Source organism: Oncorhynchus gorbuscha, linkage group LG08 (genome assembly GCF_021184085.1).
Source record: "Oncorhynchus gorbuscha isolate QuinsamMale2020 ecotype Even-year linkage group LG08, OgorEven_v1.0, whole genome shotgun sequence".
Taxonomy (NCBI): domain Eukaryota; kingdom Metazoa; phylum Chordata; class Actinopteri; order Salmoniformes; family Salmonidae; genus Oncorhynchus; species Oncorhynchus gorbuscha.
In genome coordinates, this window is record NC_060180.1 from 30,961,226 (window position 1) to 30,986,211 (window position 24,986).

At 43.9% G+C, this 24,986-nt stretch overlaps 1 protein-coding gene across 1 annotated transcript in view; it reads left to right on the plus strand.

Moving 5' to 3' along the window:
• The window catches only part of LOC124041489 (inactive tyrosine-protein kinase 7-like), a 225,731-nt gene that overhangs the window by 129,959 nt on the left and 70,786 nt on the right, over positions 1 to 24,986 (plus strand). The window contains exons 3-5 of the mRNA XM_046359132.1: positions 15,640 to 15,742; positions 18,259 to 18,443; positions 20,934 to 21,081. Of these exons, the coding sequence (XP_046215088.1) occupies positions 15,640 to 15,742; positions 18,259 to 18,443; positions 20,934 to 21,081 (436 nt within the window). The remainder of the gene's footprint in view (positions 1 to 15,639; positions 15,743 to 18,258; positions 18,444 to 20,933; positions 21,082 to 24,986) is intronic.

Consider the following 24,986-nt stretch of genomic DNA (forward strand, 5'->3'; position numbering starts at 1 on the left):
GGGCATTCCATGACGCCTACATAATGTCTGTGCTCACGTGGTTGTGGTCACTGACTGGGTAGAGCTTTTATATGAAAAATAATTCTAATTTAGGAGGCTAACATCACATTTCATCTTCTCACAGATAGTTTCATATTTAATCATATAAGTTCCACAACATTTAAATGTAAATCTGATAAATGGGAAATACGTATACACATTCAGAAATACAGCTATGTTGTTAAACCGTCCTTAATGAGATCCCAAAACACCATCTGATCTGACATAATTGTTATTTCAGTGCCCACGGACCGTTCCAACTGTTTGGATTACAGAAATATTGTTTCAATATCCATCAATCTTGGATGTCACAGTCCCACAAAATCTCTCTGTTGTAACAAAGATATTTTTAACTTCCATTTGCAGAGCGGGAGAGAGAGAGTTCCTGTAGGTATTTACAACCATCATAAAACGGCCAACTTCACTCCTCTCCCCTTCTGCAGGAGAGAGAGGGCGCTGCAGAGTGGACCCACTGTAACCTGATCCTTCAGATATTCACAGGAGAGTCATGACACTATTTTTCTAATTTGTTTTAATTTCACCTTTATTTAACCAGGTAGGCTAGTTGAGAACAAGTTCTCATTTGCAACTGCGACCTGGCCAAGATAAAGCATAGCTATTTGACACATACAACAACACAGAGTTACACATGGAATAAACAAAACATACAGTCAATAATACAGTACAAAAAATAAAACAAAAAGTATATATACAGTAAGATAAGGGAGTTAAGGAAATAAATAGGCCATGGTGACGAAGTAATTACAATATAGAAATTAAACACTGGAAAGGCAGATATGCAGAAGAAGAAGATGAATGTGCAAGTAGAGATACTGGGGTGCAAAGGAGAAAGATAAATAAATAAATACAGTATGGGAATGAGGTAGATAGATGGGCTATGTACAGGTGCAGTGAACTGTGAGCTGCTCTGACAGCTGGTGCTTAAAGCTAGTGAGGGAGATATGAGTCTCCAGCTTCAGTGATTTCTGAAGTTCGTTCCAGTCATTGGCAGCAGAGAACTGGAATGAGATGCGGCCAAAGGAGGAATTGCTTTGGGGTTAACCAGTGAGATATACCTGCTGGAGCGTGTGCTACGAGTGGGTGCTGCTATGGTGACCAGTGAGCTGAGATAAGGCAGGGCTTTACCTAGCAGAGACTTGTAGATAACCTGTAGCCAGTGGGTTTGGTGAAGAGTATGAAGCGAGGCCCAACCAACGAGAGCGTACAGGTCGCAGTGGTGGGTAGTATATGGGGCTTTGGTGACAAAACGGATGGCACTGTGATAGACTGCATCCAATTTGTTGAGTAGAGTGTTTGAGGCTATTTTATAGATGACATCGCCGAAGTCGAGGATCGGTAGGATGGTCAGTTTTACGAGGGCATGTTTGGCAGCATGAGTGAAGGATGATTTGTTGCGATATAGGAAGCCGATTCTAGATTTAATTTTGGATTGGAGATGATTAATGTGAGTCTGGAAGGAGAGTTTACAGTCTAACCAGACACCTAGGTATTTGTAGTTGTCCACTTATTCTAAGTCAGAGCCGTCCAGAGTAGTGATGCTGGACAGGCGGGCAGGTGCGGGCAGTGATCGATTGAATAGCATGCATTTAGTTTTACTTGCATTTAAGAGTAGTTGGAGGCCACGGAAGGAGAGTTGTATGGCATTGAAGCTCGTCTGGAGGTTAGTTAACACAGTGTCCAAAGAGGGGCCAGAAGTATACAGAATGGTGTCGTCTGCGTAGAGGTGGATCAGAGAATCACCAAGAGCAACATCATTGATGAATACAGAGAAAAGAGAGCCCGAGAATTTAACCCTCTGGCACCCCTTGAGAGACTGCCAGAGGTCCGAACAACAGGCTTGACACACTGAACTCTTATCTGAGAAGTAGTTAGTGAACCAGGCGAGGCAATCATTTGAGAAACTAAGGCTGTCGAGTCTGCTAATAAGAATGTGGTGATTGACAGAGTCGAAAGCCTTGGCCAGGTCGATGAATACGGCTGCATGACTTTCATGTCTTAAAGTAATGAAGGACTGTCGTTTCTCTTTGTTTATTTGAGATGTTCTTGCCATAATATGGATTTGGTCTTTTACCAAATAGGGATATCTTCTGTATACCACCCCTACCTTGTCACAACACAACTGATTGGCTCAAATGCATTAAGAAGGTAAGAAATTCCACAAATTAACAAGGCACACCTGTTAATTGAAATGCATTTCCGGTGACTACCTCATGAAGCTAGTTGAGAAAATGCCAAGAGTTTGCGAAGCTGTCATCAAGGCAAAGGGTGGCTACTTTGAACAATCTCAGATATAAAACATATTTTGATTTATACATGATTCCGTGTGTTATTTCATAGTTTTGATATCTTCACTATTAGTCTACAATGTAGAAATAGTACAAATAAAGAAAAACCTGTGTCCAAACTTTTGACTGGTACTGTAAGTCTACCATCCATATGTGCATTGTATATGAGTATATTTAGACCTAGAAACCCACTACCCACATTTGTCCAGCGATACAGTTGAGTGCAGCTGGGGTCTGGGAGAGTAGATCTGCTTTCCAAACGGCACCCTATTCCCTATATTATGGCCCTGGTCAAAATGGCCCTGGTCAAAAGTAGGGCATTGTATAGCGAATAGGGTGCCATTTGGGACACAACCTAGCACTAATCTATTTCAGACTCAATGGAGGCTCCTCTAATCCCTTCAATTCAGAGGAGTAATTTAGAGTACAATTAAGCCCTGTGTTTTCTAATGAAGGCTTAGCCTAGTCCCCTCTGCTAGCTCTTTGTTTCAAGGTTTCACGTTTTAATGTCACGTGCACGAGTACAGTGAATGTCACGTTCTGAACTTAGTTCTTTTGTTATGTCTTTGTTTTAATATGGTCAGGGCGTGAGATGGGTGGGTAGTCTATGTTCCTTTTTCTATGTGGTGTTTTTGTGTTTGGCCTGGTATGGTTCTCAATCAGAGGCAGGTGTCGTTAGTTGTCTCTGATTGAGAATCATACTTAGGTAACCTTTTCCCACCTGTGTGGTGTGGGTGATTATTTTCCGTTTCAGTGTTTGCACCATTCGGGACTGTTTTGGTTTTCATTTGGTTTCTCTTGTTCTTTTTGTATTCATTCTCATTAAATTACATTATGGATACATACCACGCTGCATTTTGGTCCTCCGTGTCACGAATCCCACCGAAGATGGTGCCCCTTCCTGTTCGGGCGGTGCTCGGCGGTCGTCGTCGCTGGCCTACTAGCTGCCATCGATTCCCTTACCTTTTGTTTCTGTTAGTTTGGTCTAATTGGTAACACCTGTTTTGAGTTTAGTTTTGTTGGAGGCTATCTAAGGGCACTAGGCCCGCTGGCTATTGTGCGGGCTTGTTCTCTGTTTTATGGTTTTGGTTTATTTTGTGGTCTTTATTTTTTCCGGACAGTTTTAGTCCTGTTTGTTTGGACGGGTTGTTTCATGCGCCCTTGTGTTTTGCATGTCCATTTTTCGCTGTCATTGGAATAAAGATCCACGTACGGAACTAACCTGCTCTCTGCGCTTGACTCCTCCACCCACCATTCATAGAAGCTGTAACACTTTGATCCTTCCTACTACTCCTCCTCAGAAGAGGAAGAAGAAAGCCGTTACAGAATCGCCCACCAACCAAGGACCAAGCAGCGTGGTATCGGGCAGCAGCGATCTCCGGACTCCTGAACATGGGAGGAGATTCTGGACAGCAAGGGACCCTGGGCACAGGCTGGGGAATATCGCCGCCCCAGGGAAGAGCTGGAGGCAGCCAAAGCAGAGCGGCGGCATTTTTTTGAGGAGTTGGCACAGCAGCGCAACAGAGACGAGAAGCAGCCCCAAACATTTCTTGGGGGGGGGGGGGGCACACGGGTAGTGGCTAAGTCAGGAAGGATACCTGAGCCAACTACCCGTGCTTACCGTGGAGAGAGGTGGACCGGGCAGGCACCGTGTTATGCCGTGAGGCGCACGGTGTCCCCCGGTGCGCAGGCACAGTCAAATTAGTGTATGTAAATTTCTGACCCACTGGAATTGTGATACTGTGAATTATAAGTGAAATAATCTGTCTGTAAATAATTGTTGGAAAAATGACATGTGTGATGCGAAAAGTATATGTCCGAACCGACTTGCCAAAACAATATTTTGTGAAAATGAAAATTGTGGAGTGGTTGAAGTTTTAATGACTCCAACCTAGGTGTATGTAAACTTCTGACTTCAAATGTAGTATTCCTCTTATCTAGGTGGGTGAGGGCAGATTTCATCGTCTATGGATCTGTTTGTGCGTTATGCAAATATGAGTGGGTCTAGCCTGTCTAGGACACAGGTTCCGCTAACGGAACCTCCCCCCCAACATTCCGCTGAAAACGCAGTGCGGGAAATGCAAAAATATTTTAAATTTCACACATTAACAAGTCCAATACAGCAAATGAAAGATACACATCTTGTTAATCTACCCATCGTGTCTGATTTTTTAAATATTTTATAGCGAAAACACAACATACTGTATATTTATGTTAGTTCACCACCAAATCCAAAAAAACACAGCCTTTTTTCACAGCCAAAGATAGAGTAACAAAAGCAGAATTAGAGATAAAATGAATCACTAACCTTTGATAATCTTCATCAGATGACACTCATATGACATCATGTTGCACAATACATTTATGTTTTGTTCGATAATATGCATATTTATATCCACAAATTTCGGTTTACATTGGCGCCATGTTCAGAAATGCCTCCAAAATATCCTGTCACGCCCTGGTCGAAGTATTTTGTGTTTTTCTTCATGTATTTGGTCAGGCCAGTGTGTGACATGGGTTTTTGTATGTGGTGTGTAGCTTAGTGGGATTGTAGCTTAGTGGGGTGTTCTAGGAGAGTCTATGGCTGTCTGAAGTGTTTATCGTTGTCTCTGATTGGGAACCATATTTAGGCAGCCATATTCTTTGGTTGTATTGTGGGTGATTGTCCTGAGTGTCTTGATGTCCTTGTGCTGTGTTAGTTGACACAAGTATAGGCTGTTTTCGGTTTTCGTTTCGTTTATTGTTTTTGTAGTGTTTATTCGTTTTTACGATTTTTGATTAAACATGGATCGCAATATACACGCTGCAGTTTGGTCCGACTCTCCTTCACCATATGAAAACCGTTACATATCCGGAGTAATTACAGAGAGCCACGTCATATAACAGAAATACTCATCATAAACTTTGACGAAAGATACATGTTTTACATATAATTAAAGATGCACTGGTTCTTAATGCAACCGCTGTGTCTGATTGTTTTTAAACGTTACGAACAAAGCATACCATGCAATAATCTGAGATGGTGCTCAGAAGTAAATATATTTCTCCGCCATGTTGGAGTGAACAGAAATATATGAAATTTCATCATAAATATTCCCTTACCTTTGATGATCTTTCATCAGAATGCAGTGCAAGGAATCCTAGTTCCGCAATATATCGTTGTTTTGTTCCATAATGTCCATTACTAGTGTCCAATTAGCTACTTTTGCTAGCACGTTTAGTTCACATGTCCAAAAGCTGGCGCTGGTCCAGGCGAACTCGGAAGAAAACTTAAAATTATATTCCAGGTTGAATAAACTGGTCAAACTAAGTAGAGAATCAATCTTCAGGATGTTATTATCGTATATATCCAATAACGTTCCAACCGGAGCATTCTTTTTGTGTACAGAATAATGGATTGCAAGGCGATATCATGACTACTGTGCGTAACCAGGAACTGGAATTCTGCCAGAACAGTGACTCAAATAGCTGCCATCCGGTCCCACATCACACTAGAGGCTTCATTCATGACATCTAGTGGAAGGCGCAGGAAGTGCGAAAAGATCCATATCTTATTTGGATGTGAATAGGCGATGAGTTGAAAATCAACCAGCCCCAGAATTTCCACTTCTTGTTTGGAAGTTTGCCTGCCCTATGAGTTCTGTTATACTCACAGACATAATTCAAACAGTTTTGGAAACTTCAGAGTGTTTTCAATCGTAATAATAATATGCATATATTAGCATCTGGGACAGAGTAGGAGGCAGTTCACTATGGGCACGCAATACATCCAAAGTGAAAATGCTGCCTATCCCTAAAAGGCTAGGGTGTCTGGAATGATGGAGTTGATGTGTACCATGATGTGTAGCCTTTCAAAGCACTTCATGATTACAGATGTGCGTGCTACAGGGCGTAAATAATTGTTGCGTGAAGCCTGAGAGTTATTGGGAACAGGAAGTATTGTATTCATCTCAAGACATGTGGGGATTACAGACTGGGACAAAGAAAGGATGAAATTTACAGTGAAAATGCCAGGTGATCTGTGCATGCCCTGAGAACGCGCCCTGGAACAGGCCTTTGTATCCAAGCCGGCCAACACTTGATCTCACTGGTAAAGAGTGGAGGCAACAGGAAGCCTATTGTCAGCTTGTTTGTTAGTCCTAGGGTTTGTAGCGTTGAACTTGATTGATTACTGTACCGAGATGTGGAATTACAGTGGGATGTGGAACTAGTGGGAAAGATGGGTAATCTGAAAATTAGGATTTTTAAACACCTTCGGTGTATGTGCATGCATCTGCACACGCACACACACACACACACACACACACACACACACACACACACACACACACACACACACACACACACACACACACACACACACACACACACACACACACACACACACACACACACACACACACACACACACACTCCTCACCGTCACATTCGGACTATCTCCCTAATAGAATTCCATGTTTTATTTTCCACACAATGCACCACAGCATCTCAGAGGTACCTGGGAGAGCAGCATCTGTGGTGTTTGATAGCAGAATTACAGAGTCTCCCAGGACCCCCTACACCTCAAGCTCTTTTATTTCCTGTGGTTGGCTGTCAAAATAAGTCCCCCATGTGTATAGGTGTAATGATCCAGACAGTGCCTGCCTGTATGTGATATGGCCCAGGGGCCTCATTTATAACTGTAGCGTAAATTTCACACTAAATATTTGCTTGTGCCATTTCTGAAAAGACTGCACACGTACAAAAATATTGAGATTTATAAACTTGGTGCACTCCATACATACGCATGTTTCCCGTTAAAAATCACACCCGTCCTGAAACTGTGCGCGCGTGAACAAACATTAAAACTACCCTTATTTGCTGTACACTTAGGAAGTATTTGACTTAGGCCGAGGCAATAGCGAACTTGATCAAATGTCTTTGGAGCTGATGGCAGAATGTTCATCTTTTGCAGTGATATTTGCTGTAGGTCTAGGTTGTCTTACATATACACAGTGTTTAAAGACAACAATGTTTTGCATGGACTTTTTCTCAAATCTTTGCTGCACTGCCCGCAAATTCTGAAACATTTTCTACTTACGGTGGTTGCCATAAGTAGGTTAGAGTCAGTTTGGTCAGGGCCAGTTTGCGCTGTTCTGTGAAGGGAGAAAGAAGTACGTTGTACGAGATCTTCAGTTTCTTAGCAATTTCTCGCATTGCAAAAGGGTTTTCTAATGATCAATTAGCCTTTTAAAATACTACATATGGATTAGCTAACAACGTGCCATTGGAACACAGGAGTGATGGTTGCTGATCATAGGCCTCTGTACGCCTATGTAGATATTCCATAAAAAATCTGCCATTTCCAGCTGCACAGTAGTCATTAACAATGTCTACACTGTATTTCTGATCAATTTGATGTTATTTTAAAGGACAAAAAATATGCTTTTCTTTCAAAAACAAGGACATTTCTAAGTGTCCCCAAACCTTTGAACCGTAGTGTATTTTGGAACATTGCGGCGTGGACTTGCTTCCATTCAGCCACGAAGCAGCCCCGAACCATGATGCTCCCTTCAACATGCTGTACAGTTGGGATGAGGTTTTGATGTTGGTGTGCTGTGCTGTGCCTTTTTTTCTGCCCACATAGTGATGTGTGTTGATTCCAAACAACTCAACTGTAGTTTCATCTGTCCACAGAATATTTTGCCAGTAGCGCTATGGAACATCCAGGTGCACTTTTGCAAACATCAGACGTGCACCAATGTTGTTTTTTTTGGACAGCAGTGGCTTCTTCCTTCATTCTTGTTTAGTGTTTTACGTATTGTAGACTCGTCAAGAGAGATGTTAGCATGTTCCAGAGATTTCTGGAAGTCTTTAGCTGAAACTCTAGGATTCTTCTTAACCTCATTGAGCATAATGCGCTGTGCATAATCGTCCTTGCAGGACGGCCACTCCTAGGGAGAGTAGCAACCGTGCTTAACTTTCTCCATTTATAGACAAATTGTCTTACCGTGGACTGAGGAACATTTTATTTTTTTATTTGATTTAACTAGGCAAGTCAGTTAAGAACAAATTCTTATTTACAATGACGGCCTACCCCGGCCAAACCCGGGCGACGCTGGGGCAACTACGTGCTGCCCTATGGGACTCCCAAACACGGCTGGATGAGATACAGCCTGGATTCGAACCAGGGACTGTAGTGATGCCTCTTGCACTGAGATGCAGTGCCTTATAGACCACTCCGCCCCTCAGTAGCCCAAACATCAAGGCTTTTAGAGATACTTTTGTTACCCTTTCCAGGTTTATGCAAGTCAACAATTCTTAGTCTTACGTCTTATGAGATCTCTTTTGTTCGAAGCATGGTTCACATCAGGCAATGCTTCTTGTGACTAGCAAACTAATTTTGTGAGTGTTTTTTATAGGGCAAGGCAGCTCTTACCAATATCTCCAATTTCATCTCATTGATTGGACTCCAGGTTAGCTGACTTCTGACTCCAATTAGCTTTTGGAGAACTCATTAGCCTAGGGGTTCACATACTTTTTCCAACCTACACTGTACTGTAAATGTTTAAATGATGGACAATATAGACAAGAAAAATACAATCATTTGTCTAATTATTTTAAGCACACTATATTTGTCTATCGTGACTTAGATGAAGATCAGTTCCAATTTGATGACCAATTTATACAGAAATCCAGGTAATTCCAAAGGGTTCACATACTTTTTATTGCCACTGTATGTGTGTAAGTGCAATATCGTCTACTCAAGGAATTTGAAGTGAAAGTTCAGACGTAATAAGAATACAGAAGTAGCATACAACCAACCGTCTGTTCCACATAAACTGTGCTTTGGATCAGATTACATAGAGCAAAATATTTCAACTAGCTTATCTGTTCACTACTTTGAAGTGGATCCAATTAAACGCGAGATGGGACGAATAGTTTCCTTATTGCTGGCCTATTGGCTACCTCTTGAGTATGAAACCATCACAGAAAAGGTGAGGAATTGAACTTTTGCGTGGAAACTGGGGCACGCATGTTTTGGTGGTATATGTTTTACTTAAGCACAGTTTATAAATGAGGCCCCGTTAGAGCAGCTCAGTCAGTGTGAGCCCTTCGATCTCCAGTCTTCCAATGTCTGTCAGACCCACACCGCTAGACTGACACTGAGCAGAGAGAAAGCATTAATATGTGTGTGTGTGTGTGTGTGTGTGTGTGTGTGTGTGTGTGTGTGTGTGTGTGTGTGTGTGTGTGTGTGTGTGTGTGTGTGTGTGTGTGTGTGTGTGTGTGTGTGTGTGTGTGTGTGTGTGTGTGTGTGTGTGTGTGTGTGTGTGTGTGTGTGTGTGTGTGTGTGCGTGCATGCATGTGTGACAGACAGCAACGCTCTAGGTTGTTTTTAACTTGCCATCGATTCACTTGTCTACTTTCTGTCACTCACATCAGAAGAGTATGGACACCTCCCCCAACAGAGAGCACTGGCTCCACAGCACCAAGCTATGTTTGGCGACAATAAAAGATTAGAGATGGGTAAAGCACATAGTATTGTATGGATACATAGCCTACAGTACGTTTTAAGACATTGTATTGTTTCGTGTAATTTCACGTCTCATGTTTAGAAAGCTGTAGGTGTATCCTTCTTTTTTTAACCATTATTTTACCAGGTAAGTTGACTAAGAAGAACATATGAAGAGCTTATTTCCATAATGCCACATTTTTCACATTTGTGTTTTTTCACCACATATTATTGCTTTAAGGGTACCTTCATTGTGTGTGTGTGTTTTGAAAAAATATTTCTGTTCTCAGATTTTTAATTCAGATATTTTAGGTGTGCATCGAAATGTTTTTTTTTTAGTTGCAAAAAGCTATACATCTATTGTTTAGCTGGAATGGAATGTTCATACACTGTATATTTTACTGTGATATGTTATTGTCTCACCTAGCTAAGATGTACTGTAAGTCCCTCTGGATAAGAGCATCTGCTAAATGACTAAATGTCAAATGAACATGTTTTACATATAGATCTCATATTACTAGTTATATATTGTCGATGTCACAAATGTATCACTTATGCAGTTATTTGATGTAGTTATTTGTTACATTTAACCGTGTAAAACCTAGAAGTACTACTTATTTCTCTGAGAGTGAGGCGGATATATAGCATTTCGCAATAATTATTTGTCTCTCTGAAATGAAACCATCAAGTGACAGATTTCAAACAAATACATGTATGTCATTGAACAACCCAATGTGATGATTAGATGGTGAAAAACCACAACACCCACTGGGCACAGACGTTAGTTAAATGTTTATTCCAGGTTGGTTCAACATAATTTCATTGAAATGACATGGAAAATGTGTTCATTCAACCAGGGTGTGCCCAGTAGGCAATCTCTTTCATAAGTTCCTTAAACAATAAAAGCATATTTACCAACATTTCTAAAAAAAAGGGATATATAGTGTTTTGGAAAGAAACTGTTCGTATTATCTTTTGCAACAACGACTTGGGGAATAGTTGCAGGAGAGTCTGTTTTCATCATGTCCATACCCACCTGAAATGTTTTTCATTTTACCATAATACAGTAGCCAGTTATGTCTGTTTTTCTGACCAAATCCACCCGTAACTCAGGTTACTGTGGTTTGACTGCATCAGGGAAACCATTCACCATGGCAACAAATCATCACATTGAGTGTAACCCATACATACACACACATATTGGTCCCTTGGTGCGCCGAGGCGTGAATAACCCTAAGCCTCTGTCCTAACAATGTCCTAGCATTCATCTCTGTTATTAACACTAGCGATGCAGACCTGGCGTTCTGCCTGCCTCCTAGCTTTTATAAAGCCTTGTTGCTCCTAATGAGTTGTGGTTGCCAGGTTTCTCCTCTCCCCCTCCCCCCTTTTTCATTGCCCTGGTTCCTGTCTTGATTGAGCATTCATTGTCAATAGAGTTTAAAAGTCAGATAATATCTGTCTGTAGTAATGGATGTATTTTGTAGAGGGAAGGTGGCAGGTGGAGGGTGTTCTGTCATATTACCAAGCAGACTGACAAGGCATGGCAGCCATATGGATGAGTATTTGTGGACTGTGTGGTGTTGTTACTTTCTCCTCTCCTCTCTCCCTTTGTGACTCACTGTTTCCTCTTGGATGGAAGGTTTGCCTCATCCCTCCTTCTCAGCACCCCCTAATGACAGGTCTGTGTGTGTCTGGCCCCAGGTCATTGTGACAGCCCCATCCTCACCCACTCATAACAGTAGAGGACTTGACTGAAAGCCATAGCCAATCAGCATCCCTAAGTCCATCATCAGACATTCTGCAAACACACACACACACACACACACACGGCTGGGTTTTCCTTTGTAATCCGTGATAGTTTGCAAGCCCTGCCACATCCGATGAGTGTCAGAGCCGGCGTAGTAGAATTTAGATCTTAGTCCTGGATCGACACTTTGATGGTTCGTTCGAGGTCGTAGAGGGATTTCTTATAAGCGTCCGGATTAGTGTCCTGCTCCTTGAAAGTGGCAGCTTTAGGCTAGCTGTCACAAACCGGCTCGAAGTTCATAACAAAAGGGAGACAACGTGGAGATAAAGAACAACAAAATATATTTATTAACTGAAGTAAAGTAAATACAATTAACAATGGTGTGTGTAATCAGTAGTGTGAGTGGTTGCGTGTATACATATGATAATGAGTAGTGTTGAAAGGTGCCAACGCAAACAAACAAAACATCCACATAAATGCCACAACCAAAATCTGTAAGTGTTTCTGCATGGAGAGTCTCTCCAACGAATGGGGCAGAGATGCATTTTTCCTGGGACACACCCGAGCCCAGGTGTGTCCCATTTCTCTGACGACCCTCCCGGCACCACCCACCGACATCCTATTAAGGAAAACAAGAGCAAAGAGAGAGAATTCGGCAGACAGAGTGGGAGGGTTGTCACACTAGCTCAGTGCGGATGTTGCCTGTAATCCATGGCTTCTGGTTGGGATATGTCAGTACGGTCACTGTGGAGACAACGTCGTCAATGCACTTAGTAATGAAGCCAGTGACTAATGTGGTAAACTCCTCAATGCCATCGGATGAATCCCGTAACATATTCCAGTCTGTGCTAGCGAAACAGTTTTGTAGTTTAGCATCCAATTCACCTGAGCTGGTACTTCCTGTTCGAGTTTTTGCTTGTCAGCAGGATTTCGGGGGATAGAGTTATGGTCAGATTTGCCAAATGGAGGGTGAGGGAAAGCTTTGTATGTTTTTCTGTGTGTGTAGTAAAGGTGATATAGAGTTTTGTCATATCTAGTTTGTTTCACAGGTGGATTGCTGGTAGGAATTACGTAAAATGGATTTCAGTTTCCCTGCATTAAAATCCCCTGCCACTAGGAGCGCCACCTCGCACCTCTGCATATGTTTTCTTATTTGCTTTTGGCCTTATACAGCTCTTTGAGTGCGGTCCTAGTGTCAGTATCAGTTTGTGGTGGTAAATAGACAGCTACAAAAAATAGAATAACTCTTTTAGTACATAGTATGGTCTACAGGTTATAATGAAGTATTCTAACTCAGGCAAGCAGAACCTCAAGACTTCCTTACTCTGAGCCATTGCGCACCAGCTGTTATTAACAAAGACACACACACCTCCCCCTTGAGCCTGCTGGTTGGTCCTGCTGATGCATAGAAAAACCAGGTAGATGTGCAGTTGAAGTCGGAAGTTTTACATACATTTAGGTTGGAGTCATGAAAACTCATTTTTCAACCACTCCACAAATTTCTTGTTCACACACTATAGTTTTGGCAAGTCTGTTAGGGCATTTACTTACTTACACAAGGAATTTTTCCAACAATTGTTTACAGACAGATTATTTCACAATTCCAGTGGGTCAGAAGTTTACATACACTAAGTTGACTGTGCCTCTAGAAGCTTTAGAAGCTTCTGATAGGCTAATTGACATAATTTGAGTCAATTGAAGGTGTACCTGTGGATGCATTTCAAGGCCTACCTTCAAACTCAGTGCCTCTTTGCTTGACATCATAGAAAATCAAAAGAAATCAGCCAAGACCTCAGAATTTTTTTTGTAGACCACAAGTCTAGTTCATCCTTGGGAGCAATTTCCAAACGCCTGAAGGTACCACGTTCATCTGTACAAAAAAATAGTACGCAAGTATAAACACCACCCAGCAATCATACCGCTCAGGAAGGAGACGCGTTCTGTCTCCTAGAGATGAACGTACTTTGGTGTGAAAAGTGCAAATCAATCCCAGAACAACAGCAAAGGACCTTGTGAAGATGCTGGAGGAAACAGGTACAAAAGTATCTATATCCACAGTGAAACAAGTCCTATATCGACATAACCTGAAAGGTCGCTCAGCAAAACCGGCATGAAAAAACCAGACTACAGTTTGCAGCTGCACATGGGGACAAAGATTGTACTCTGGTCTGATGAAAACAAAAATAGAACTGTTTGGCCATAATGACCATCGTTATGTTTGGAGGAAAAATGGGGAGGCTTGCAAGCCAAAGAACACCATCCCAACCATGAAGCACGGGGGTGGCAGCATCATGTTGTGGGGGTTCTTTGCTGCAGGATGGTGCACTTCACAACATAGATGGCATCATGCGGGGAAATGATGTGGATATATTGAAGCAACATCTCAAGACATCAGGATTAAATGTCGGGAATTGTGAAAAACTGAGTTGAAATGTATTTGGCTAAGGTGTATGTAAACCTCCGACTTCAACTGTAAGCACGGTTTGAAATGATTATGTTTTGATCAAATCTTATATCTGTTTGTGATTCTTGGGGTCAAATTGCGGTCTACAAGTGATTTTAATTATGTTCCTGCCCCCCCCCCCCCGGCAATCCATTCTAGAAAGAATCGGCCCACGGCTGAATCTAGTTGATGATCCCAGGTTTACAAAACATCTAATCATGATCAAACATTTTCTATCCAACGAAGGGGAACACTTACTGTAGGTACATCATTTTCTCTTCTTTCTTTTCATCTCGTTGCCTTGTCAGTGCGTTTAATTAACTTTGATAAACACATGGGTCAAAACCTTTTTAGGTCCCTGTCTACGATTTCTGATGATACCTCCATCCTTTTGAGACATCGTTTCACACTTCTCTCGATAGTGAAGTCCAAGATAAAATGTGTTTTGCTCAAGTAGTGGTAAGAATATTGTCCGTTTCTATTTTGAAAGCAGTCTGTGAATTTACAAATAGTTGACAAATCTTATCCATTTTGCCAACACAGCCAAATGAAAGCTGAACTGTGCTGTATTCTCAGGTGGGCGTGACTTGAGCCTTGCTACTAACACACACACACACACACACACACACACACACACACACACACACACACACACACACACACACACACACACACACACACACACACACACACACACACACACACACACACACACACACACACACACACACACACACACACACACACACACACACACACACACTGGCTAAATGGATGTGCCCTCATTACGTCAAATGCATACATTTAAGCATGACAAATATGAAGGCACGTATTACTGTATATACCATTATATGAATGAGCGTAGTCTACACGCTCAGTTAGTGCCAATATAGAGGTTGCATCCCAAATGGAATCCTATATTCCCTATATAGTGCACTACTTTTGACCAGAACCCTGTTCCCATTGGGAAGCAGGCTGTCACACACCACAGCAGGGGAGAATCAAAGACTAATAAGCGCTATCATTATGAAAATCAATTGGTTACACTTCAGTGGGAATGGATCCGTGAGGGAGATCCTCACTGCTTCATGCTGTCAATCTCTTCTGACTCCCCTGGTTAGATGAAGGTTAAATAAAAGAAGAGCTGTTAGGGAGGTTTAGCCATGCTTCACTAGAATCTGCCATTTTCATTTTATCATACATCATAGATACATACAAGTAGGGTGGATTAATCTGATATAATGACAGATATGTGCTATTTTTGTTGAATTTTCCTTATACATTGGAATTGGGTCAAAACTGCAAGGGAACTTTTCTCAGTGTGGCTGCTACCATTAACATCACAGTTAGCCTGGATACTGTGTTACAGTGTGTTTCATGAGAAGTGACGCAGCATAAGAATACCACTTATCTAAATTTTCATCCTGTCCCTCTCATCCTCTCTCCCTCTTCTCTCTCTGATCTTTCTCCCTCTTTTCTGCTCTCTCCTCGCTGCAAAACACAAACTGTTTCTGAACTGAATTCTCTCTCTCTCTCTCTCTCAAACTCTGTCATGCACGCTCTCTCTCTCTCTGTCATTCTCTCTCTCTCCCTCCCCTTCCCCCTTTAACAGGGTTGGAAAGTGGGGGTGTGACCCTGAAGGAGCCAACCACGGAGGTGGAGATCGAGAGCTCTGCCCTAGTGACATTGCGGTGCCACATTGACGGACACCCACGGTGAGCCCCTCCACCTCTCTTCCTTTACCTTGAATTCAGAATTCAAGGGGTGCATGTACAGTGCTTCGGAAAGTATTCAGACCCCTTGACTTTTTCCACATTTTGTTACGTTACAGCCTTAATTCTAAAATGTATTAAATAAAAAATGTTCCTCAGCAATCTACAAACAATAACCCATAATGACAAATAGAAAACAGATACTTTATTTACATTTTGACCTTTTGTTATGAGACTTGAAATTGAGCTCTGGTGCATCCTGTTTCCATTGATCATCCTTGAGATGTTTCTACAACTTGATTGGAGTCCAGCTGTGGTAAATTCAATTGATTGGACATGATTTGGAAAGGCACACACCTGTCTATATAATGTCCCAAAGTTGACAGTGCATGTCAGAGCAAAAACCAAGCCATGAGGTCTAAGGAATTGTCCGTAGAGCTCAGAGACAGGATTATATTGAGGCACAGATCTAGGGAAGGGTACCAAAATATTTCTGCAGCATTGTAGGTCCCCAAGAACACAGTGGCCTCCATCAGTCTTAAATGGAAGAAGTTTTGAACTACCACGACTCTTCCTAGATCTGGCTGCCTGACCAAACTGAGCAATCGGGGGAGAAGGGCCTTAGTCCAGGAGGTGACCAAGAACATGATGGTCACTCTGACAGATCTCTAGAGTACCTCTGTAGAGATTGGAGAACCTTCCAGAAGGACATCCATCTCTGCAGCACTCCACCAACCATGAAGCACGGGGGTGGCAGCATCATGTTGTGGGGGTGCTTTGCTGCAGGAGGGTCTGGTGCACTTCACAAAATAGATGGCTTCATGAGGATGGAAAATGATGTACCGTAATTGCTGGACTATTAAGCGCACCTGAATATAAACCGCACCCACTGAATTATTAAAAAATATGTATTTTGTACATAAATAAGACGCACATGTCTATAAGCCGCAGGTGCCTACCGGTACATTGAAACAAATGAACTTTATACAGCCTTTAAACGAAACACGGCTTGTAACAAAAATTAAACAGTGGCCTACCAAGAAAGTCATTGGTCACTATCTTCCTCCTCCTGTGCACTGAAACCACTGAAGTCATCTCCTTCGGTGTCGGAGTTGAATAGCCTCAGAATTGCTTCATCCGATGTTGGATCGTTTTCATTGTCGCTCTCGTCACTTTCATCCAGAGGCAAATACCCCGCTGAGCTCATGCTGCCCCTTCAACATGCAGCAGTCCAGCCTTTCGAAACCCGTTGATGATAGTGGATTTTTTGACAATGCTCCACGCTGTCAGGACCCACTGGCAGACTTGACCATAAGTTGCTCTTCGCATGCGGCCCGTTTTAGTGAAGGATTTCTCCCCACTTGTCATCCAAGACTCCCACTGAACAAGGAGCGCCACCTTTAATGCACGATTTACACTGATGTCGAGTGGCTGCAAATACTTTGGGCCATCTGCTTTTCTTCCCTCTGAAAGCTGTTGTTGTCTTTTTGCACTGAGTCAGTTCCTCACGCTGCTTTCCAACGTCTTATCATCGACTCATTAAGGCCAAGCTCCCGTGCAGCAGCTCTATTTCCTTTTCCAACAGCCAGATCGATCGCCTTCAACTTGAAAGCTGCATCATATGCATTTCTCCGTGTCTTTGCCATGATGAGGGTGACAAAATTACTACCGTCATCAGAATGATGGGAAGCTTGAGCGCGCTCGATTTACGTCACATTATGTGACGGTGCTCAGTTTTTTGGCGGCATGAATCTTGTGAAAGCAGGAAAAATCCATAAATTAGCCGCGTCATTGTATAAACCGCGAGGTTCAAAGCGTGGGAATAAAGTAGCGGCCTATAGTACGGAAATTACGGTAGATATATTGAAACACATCTCAAGGCATCAGTTTTAAGTTAACGCTTGGTCGCAAATGGGTCTTCCAAATGGTAATGACCCCAAGCATACTTCCAAAGTTGTGGCAAATGGCTCAAGGACAACAAAGAGTGGCCATCACAAAGCCCTGACCTCAATCCTACAGAAAATTTGTGGGCAGAACTGAAAAGGCGTGTGGGAGCAAGGAGGCCTACAAACCTGACTCAGTTACACCAGCTCTGTCAGGAGGAATGGGCCAAAATTCACCCAACTTATTGTGGGAAGCTTGTGGAAGGCTACTCCGAAACATTTGACCCAAGTTAAACAATTTAAAGGCAATGCTACCAAATACTAATTGAGTGTATGTAAACGTCTGACCCACTGGGAATGTGATGAAAAAAATAAAAGCTGAAATAATCATTCTCTCTACTATTATTCTGACATTTCACATTCTTAAAATAAAGTGGTGATCCTAACTGACCTAAGACAGGGGATTTCTATTAGGATTAAATTTCAGGAAATGTGAAAAACTGAGTTTAAATGTACTTGTCTAAGGTGTATGTAAACTTCAGACTTCAACTGCATATTACAGTATGTGTATTGTAATATCAAATACGTATTTTGACTTTCCACTGAACTGCCTCCTCTATTCTCCTTCCCCCTCAGGCCTACGTGCCAGTGGTTTCGGGATGGGATGAGGTTGACAGAGAAGACCCATCAAATCAACAACAAAGAGCGCACCCTCACCTTCAAGAGCGCCAGCCCCGACGACAACGGCCTGTATTACTGCTGTGCCAAGAATGCAGCCGGCCATGTGTGCAGCAACGCCAATTTCACCCTCAACATCATAGGTATGTGTGGGTGGGAGAGTTGTGTGTGTGTGTGCCTGTGTGCATGCATGCATGCATCTTTTTTGTCTGTACACGTTTATCCTGTGTGTGTGTTTTAGTATGTGTGTGTGTGGGCTCTGCTTCTCAGTAAATGCTGCTTCATAATCCTGTTCTCTTTGTTGACATCGCTCACACTTGGGCCCCCTGGCAATTTGGCCCCATTACTGAGTTGCATTTTCTCGTTCCTACCTCTGCAGCATGGTCTTCAAAAGAATCCCACACACACACACACACACACACACACACACACACACACACACACACACACACACACACACACACACACACACACACACACACACACACACACACACACACACACACACACACACACACACACACACACACGCACGCACGCACACACACACACACACACAGTGTGCCTGCTGCTCTGTTGAGCCAGGCAACAGTGTGACGTTAATAAAACAAAAGAAAGGTTATGGCGTGTTAGCATATTTTCTACTTTTCTTAAATATTTTCACACCTGTCATGGTGTGTTTCGTCACCTGATAGGCCTGCTAGAGGCCTGGCGGCACTATGAGATTTGTTCTGCAGTGAATGTGTTGCTGTGGACCGTTAGTGTGAAGAGAGAGCCTGTAATGTGATTACTACAGGGCCTACCGTTATGTGAGTAGCCACAGCCACTCTCTCACACGCACTATAAATCACACAAATCCACTTATTGTAAAGGTACTGTGTATGTAAACATTAGCTTCCTCAGTTTATTCCCCAAAATTCCATTTAACTGGTATGTTCAATTTTTGGTGATTCTGTTCTATTTCAATAAGCACAATTTCACAGTGCGAGTCCCTGTATTTTTGTCCTTGTTTCTGTATACATTTTTGCTCATTACACAGTATGTGTGTGTGGAAATGTGCCCTGGAGTACATCACCGCACAAAATAGAGTACTCAGTCAGGACCACATCTATGGGAGGAACCTGATCTCCACTCCGATTAGCCACCTGCTCTGCTTACACACACGCATGCACGCATAGACACACCACACCGCACGCACATCAGATTAGCACTTGGATGGAGAGAAGAAATAAAAAAATAAAAAAGATAATTGTTGAGTTTCCAGTGCACAGTGCACTCCCATAGTCCTTCAGTATGAGTGAATAGTTGACAGACAGCTTTGGACAGGTCCCTAAGTACAGTATGGCCTGCTCACATTGTGGGTGGCACAAGTTCAAACCTAGGGTTGAAATCATGTTTGAAATCACGTCCAACGCTGGACTGAGCTTGCTTGTTGTGTAACCAAGAACAAAATTCCCAAATGCCCAAACCCCGTCCACCTGGCACTCTTAAGGCAGGCTTAAGCAAACATTTCAAATAGTATTTGAGTCAAGGTCTGCCCCAGGTGTGTGCTGTTCTGCCCAGTTAGCGTTCAGCTTTTTTCTGTTTTGAACGCCCTAATGGGGTTTCTGGCACCCACATCTCTTTATGGCTGTGAAATCTGACGAGCCTTATCCATTAGACCTGGATTAGGGGCATTAGACACGAATGTCCAAAATCATATTTAAAGTGCTGCAGTCTGCACTTTCTGACCTAAGCTGTGGCTAGGTATTTAGAGGTAAACCCTGCGACTCTGACACCTCACTGGGCACGCCAAGCCAGCTGCAGCCCGAAACAGGGCCTGGAGAGTGGGTGTGTTTGGCTGGCAGACAGGTTCTGGTGGTGGAGGAGGGGAGAGAGGATGCCCTGTTCGGCCCTGTTGTCTTGCAACACGATCCGCTGTCCCTAAACGAATGTTGTGCTAACTGACGTAAGACCATTAGGGCCTGATGGTAAAAACAGAGTTTAGAATCTGGGCCTGCCTTTAATTACAGTGTGACCATCAACTAATCAAAGAAGACATTCTGGAATCTTTCTAACAATTACAAGATTCATTTAATTTATCAAAGGACCTATTGGTATAGGGTAGAGAAGATAGGGGAGAATGGCCTGTGTGGTTCTTGGGATGTAGGGGGGGTGCCCTGTCATGGTTTTGCCGTGAGCCTAGTTATGGATTGTGCTTACTGCCCTCATTACGTTTCCCTGGGACCAAGAGGTGTTGACATCCTGAACCTCCTGAAGGGCCCCTGCCTACCTCACACTGCTGTTAGCAACGTTGAGTAAAACCTGGTATGAAATGTGTGTGTGTGTGTGTGTGTGTGTGTGTGTGTGTGTGTGTGTGTGTGTGTGTGTGTGTGTGTGTGTGTGTGTGTGTGTGTGTGTGTGTGTGTGTGTGTGTGTGTGTGTGTGTGTGTGTGTGTGTGTGTGTGGGTGTGTGGGTGTTTTGCATGTGTGTGTGTGTGCGGGTGTGGGTGTTTTGTGAGTGTGGGTGTTTTGCATGTGTGAGTGTGGGTGTTTTGCATGTGTCTGTGATGCGTGTGCATCTGTGTTGTGTTTTTATGGACTGATGCCCACAGATGTAGTGATGTGTCTATCTCTCTGTCTCTTTCTCCCAGATAAGAGTTTCCCCCAGCCAGTAGTGACTCCCATGGACCAGGTTGTCCTGAAGAATGAGGAGGCTGTCTTCCACTGTCAGTTCACCGCTGTCCCAGAGCCCACTGTGGAGTGGTACTATGACGCTGAACTTCTCACCAACAAGTCCCGGTAGACACCCGTCCTCTAACCTCCTTTTCACCATTTACGCCTTCTCCCTCCATTCCCCCTCCCTCTCCTCTACCTCTTCCTCCGTCTCTTCTTCCACCTCATCCTCCTCCACCTCTCCCCCTCCCCTCCTCCACAACCTCGATCTTCCTCCACCTCCTCTTCAAATAGCCCATTGTCCAAGGCTATCTGTCCTCCTCTGTCTGTGTGGCGTATGTGTAACTGGAGTTCTTTGAGGCCCAGTGAGGTGGAACCCCGGTGAGGTGGAACCCCTGTGTTGGCGTCTATAGCTCTTTGTTTGTAATCACAGCTCAGGCCTTAATGAATTGGAAGGGTAATGTTGCATGCTAAGGAATGTTATTTCTGGAACTGTGCAGTGTAATGCAACTTTACAGTGTCTGCGTCCCAAACGGCACCCTATTGCTTCTATGTACTACTTTTAAACCAGGGGGCGCTGTGAGGGTTATTTAACATACTCTTCAATGAGGTAGGGTTTCAGACGTTTTCGAAAGATGGACTCCACTGTCCTGACTTTAGAGCGAAGCTTGTTCCACCGTTGGTGTGCCAGGACAGAGAAGAGCTTTGACTGGGCTGAGCAGAAGCGTCTCTCCCGTAAGGGTGGGATGGCCAAGATGTTGTAGAGCATGAACCTACAGGAGCGGGTCACTGCTTTGATGTTTGCAGAGAATGACAGGGTGTTGTCCGGGGTCATGCCAAGGTACACCAGTAGTGAGCGCACAGGGTGCAGACACAGATTCTCTCCACGTCATCTGGTAGGAGTGGCCTGCCAGGTAGGATGCAGTCCAGGAGTGTGCAGAGCCTGATCCGCCCAACCCTGAGAGGGCGGAGAGGAGGATCTGATAGAGCCTGATCCGCCCAACCCTGAGAGGGCGGAGAGGAGGATCTGATAGAGCCTGATCCGCCCAACCCTGAGAGGGCGGAGAGGAGGATCTGATAGAGCCTGATCCGCCCAACCCTGAGAGGGCGGAGAGGAGGATCTGATAGAGCCTGATCCGCCCAACCCTGAGAGGGTGGAGAGGAGGATCTGATGGTTCACGGTGTCGAAGGCAGAGGATAGATCTAGGAGGATGAGAACAGAGGACAGAGTCAGCTTTGGCAGAACGGAGAGCCTCTGTGACATAGTGGAGAGTGGTCTCAGTTTAGTGATCCGCCTCTGGTTAGAGTCAAGAAAATTATGCTCAAGTGTTTTGGAAAGAAAAGAAAAAAAATAGTTTCTAGTCCGTTGTTTTTTTACGTCAGAGGGGTAGGGTAGAGTGTTGGTTCCTTGAGGAGGCGAGCGCAGCCAGTTGTCAGGGATGAGTTGATGAGGGAAGTGAAGAATGGGAGAAGGTCTCCAGAGATGGCCTGGAGAAGGGGGATTGGGTCGAGTAGGCAGGTTGTCGGGATTTGAAGGAGCTTTCAAAGGTTCCTCATCACTGGTGTCAAACCTGTAGTCTGGCTGACACCAAACTCGAAGTCCTCCGGACTTCAGAGTCTGGAAAGGCTGTTTTGATTTTGTCGGTACGATGCCGTTCTTTTTTTACTGATTGGTTCTCCTCTGTGTCTTTCTCACTTAAACACCCACATGGACAGCCCCAAAGCACTGCCCCCTTTCAAAACGACTGTTGGATTTTCAAATCGCCCCAGGAAAATTTCACATTTGAGAGAACCAATCAAAGCTCAAGATAATTTTTGCGCAAATATTGCACCAACAAACAAATTCCTGTCCAGACCACTGTGTCACAACTCTCCCTCACTGTGTAACATCAGCCAGGCTAGTAAATCTGAAGCCTTGTGGATACAAACAGCCTGACAGAAGGTTTTATGTCAACCTGTAAGAATTTCACCAATTCATTTTACATCTACCATTCACCTCTCTGTGACGCTGTCCCAAATGGTTTTTTAGATCCACTTTACTGGTTTTTATTCAGTTATGTTTTATAAAAAACATTTATATTTTGTTTTGATATTATTTAGTTTCAGGGTTAGGGTTAGGGACAGAAAGTAGCCTATGCAATGGAAGCCATTTATTAGGGATGTTAAAAAAAACACTTTGGTCCTTGATTCAAATGTTTAAGATACAAGTACATCAGTCTGCGGACACCAAAACGATCCAAATGTAGCATGCATTGGTCAGAAAAGCGATTTCAATGTTACGATTTTTTTTAACCTTTTCGAAAATTACTCTTATTTTTTGACAACTGATTTGTCCTCTCTTTGAGTGTCGAACTGCATGTAACTGTGTTGACAGTCATTGATCTGAAAGTCATTTTGCATGCCGAACAACCCCAGGTAAAGGGCTGCGGGTCCCGACAGAGATCACTGCAGTGTGGTCAGCATTTTTCATGTTGCGGTTGGAGGTGGGCGGTCAGACAGACAAATTTGGGATGAAAATATTTTTGTTGTCCTGCAGATTATTCTGCCCTACCAAGTAAAAAGGCAGTAAATGCTTATAGCATGGAATTGAAAAAAAAATGGCTTATATTTACCTTGGTTTTACAGTGACTTTATGCAATTACTGCTAACATAACCCAAATGTTCTACAGAACATTTACATTTACATTTAAGTCATTTAGCAGACGCTCTTATCCAGAGCGACTTACAAATTGGTGCATTCACCTTATGACATCCAGTGGAACAGTCACTATACAATAGTGCATCTAAATCTTAAAGGGGGGAAGGGGGTGAGAAGGATTACTTATCCTATCCTAGGTATTCCTTAAAGAGGTGGGGTTTCAGGTGTCTCCGGAAGGTGGTGATTGACTCCGCTGTCCTGGCGTCGTGAGGGAGTTTGTTCCTCCATTGGGGGGCCAGAGCAGCGAACAGTTTTGACTGGGCTGAGCGGGAACTGTACTTCCTCAGTGGTAGGGAGGCGAGCAGGACAGAGGTGGATGAACGCAGTGCCCTTGTTTGGGTGTAGGGCCTGATCAGAGCTTGGAGGTACTGAGGTGCCGTTCCCCTCACAGCTCCGTAGGCAAGCACCATGGTCTTGTAGCGGATGCGAGCTTCAACTGGAAGCCAGTGGAGAGAGCGGAGGAGCGGGGTGACGTGAGAGAACGTGGGAAGGTTGAACAACAGACGGGCTGCGGCGTTCTGGATGAGTTGTAGGGGTTTAATGGCACAGGCAGGGAGCCCAGCCAACAGCGAGTTGCAGTAATCCAGACGGGAGATGACAAGTGCCTGGATTAGGACCTGCGCCGCTTCTAGTGTGAGGCAGGGTCGTACTCTGCGGATGTTGTAGAGCATGAACCTACAGGAACGGGCCACCGCCTTGATGTTAGTTGAGAACGACAGGGTGTTGTCCAGGATCACGCCAAGGTTCTTAGTGCTCTGGGAGGAGGACACAATGGAGTTGTCAACCGTGATGACGAGATCATGGAACGGGCAGTCCTTCCCCGGGAGGAAGAGCAGCTCCGTCTTGCCGAGGTTCAGCTTGAGGTGGTGATCCGTCATCCACACTGATATGTCTGCCAGACATGCAGAGATGCGATTCGCCACCTGGTCATCAGAAGGGGGAAAGGAGAAGATTAATTGTGTGTCGTCTGCATAGCAATGATTAGGAGAGACCATGTGAGGTTATGACAGAGCCAAGTGACTTGGTGTATAGCGAGAATAGGAGAGGGCCTAGAACAGAGCCCTGGGGGACACCAGTGGTGAGAGCGCGTGGTGAGGAGACAGATTCTCGCCACGCCACCTGGTAGGAGCGACCTGTCAGGTAGGACGCAATCCAAGCGTGGGCCGCGCCGGAGATGCCCAACTCGGAGAGGGTGGAGAGGAGGATCCGATGGTTCACAGTATCGAAGGCAGCCGATAGGTCTAAAAGGATGAGAGCAGAGGAGAGAGAGTTAGCTTTAGCGGTGCGGAGTGCCTCCGTGATACAGAGAAGAGCAGTCTCAGTTGAATGACTA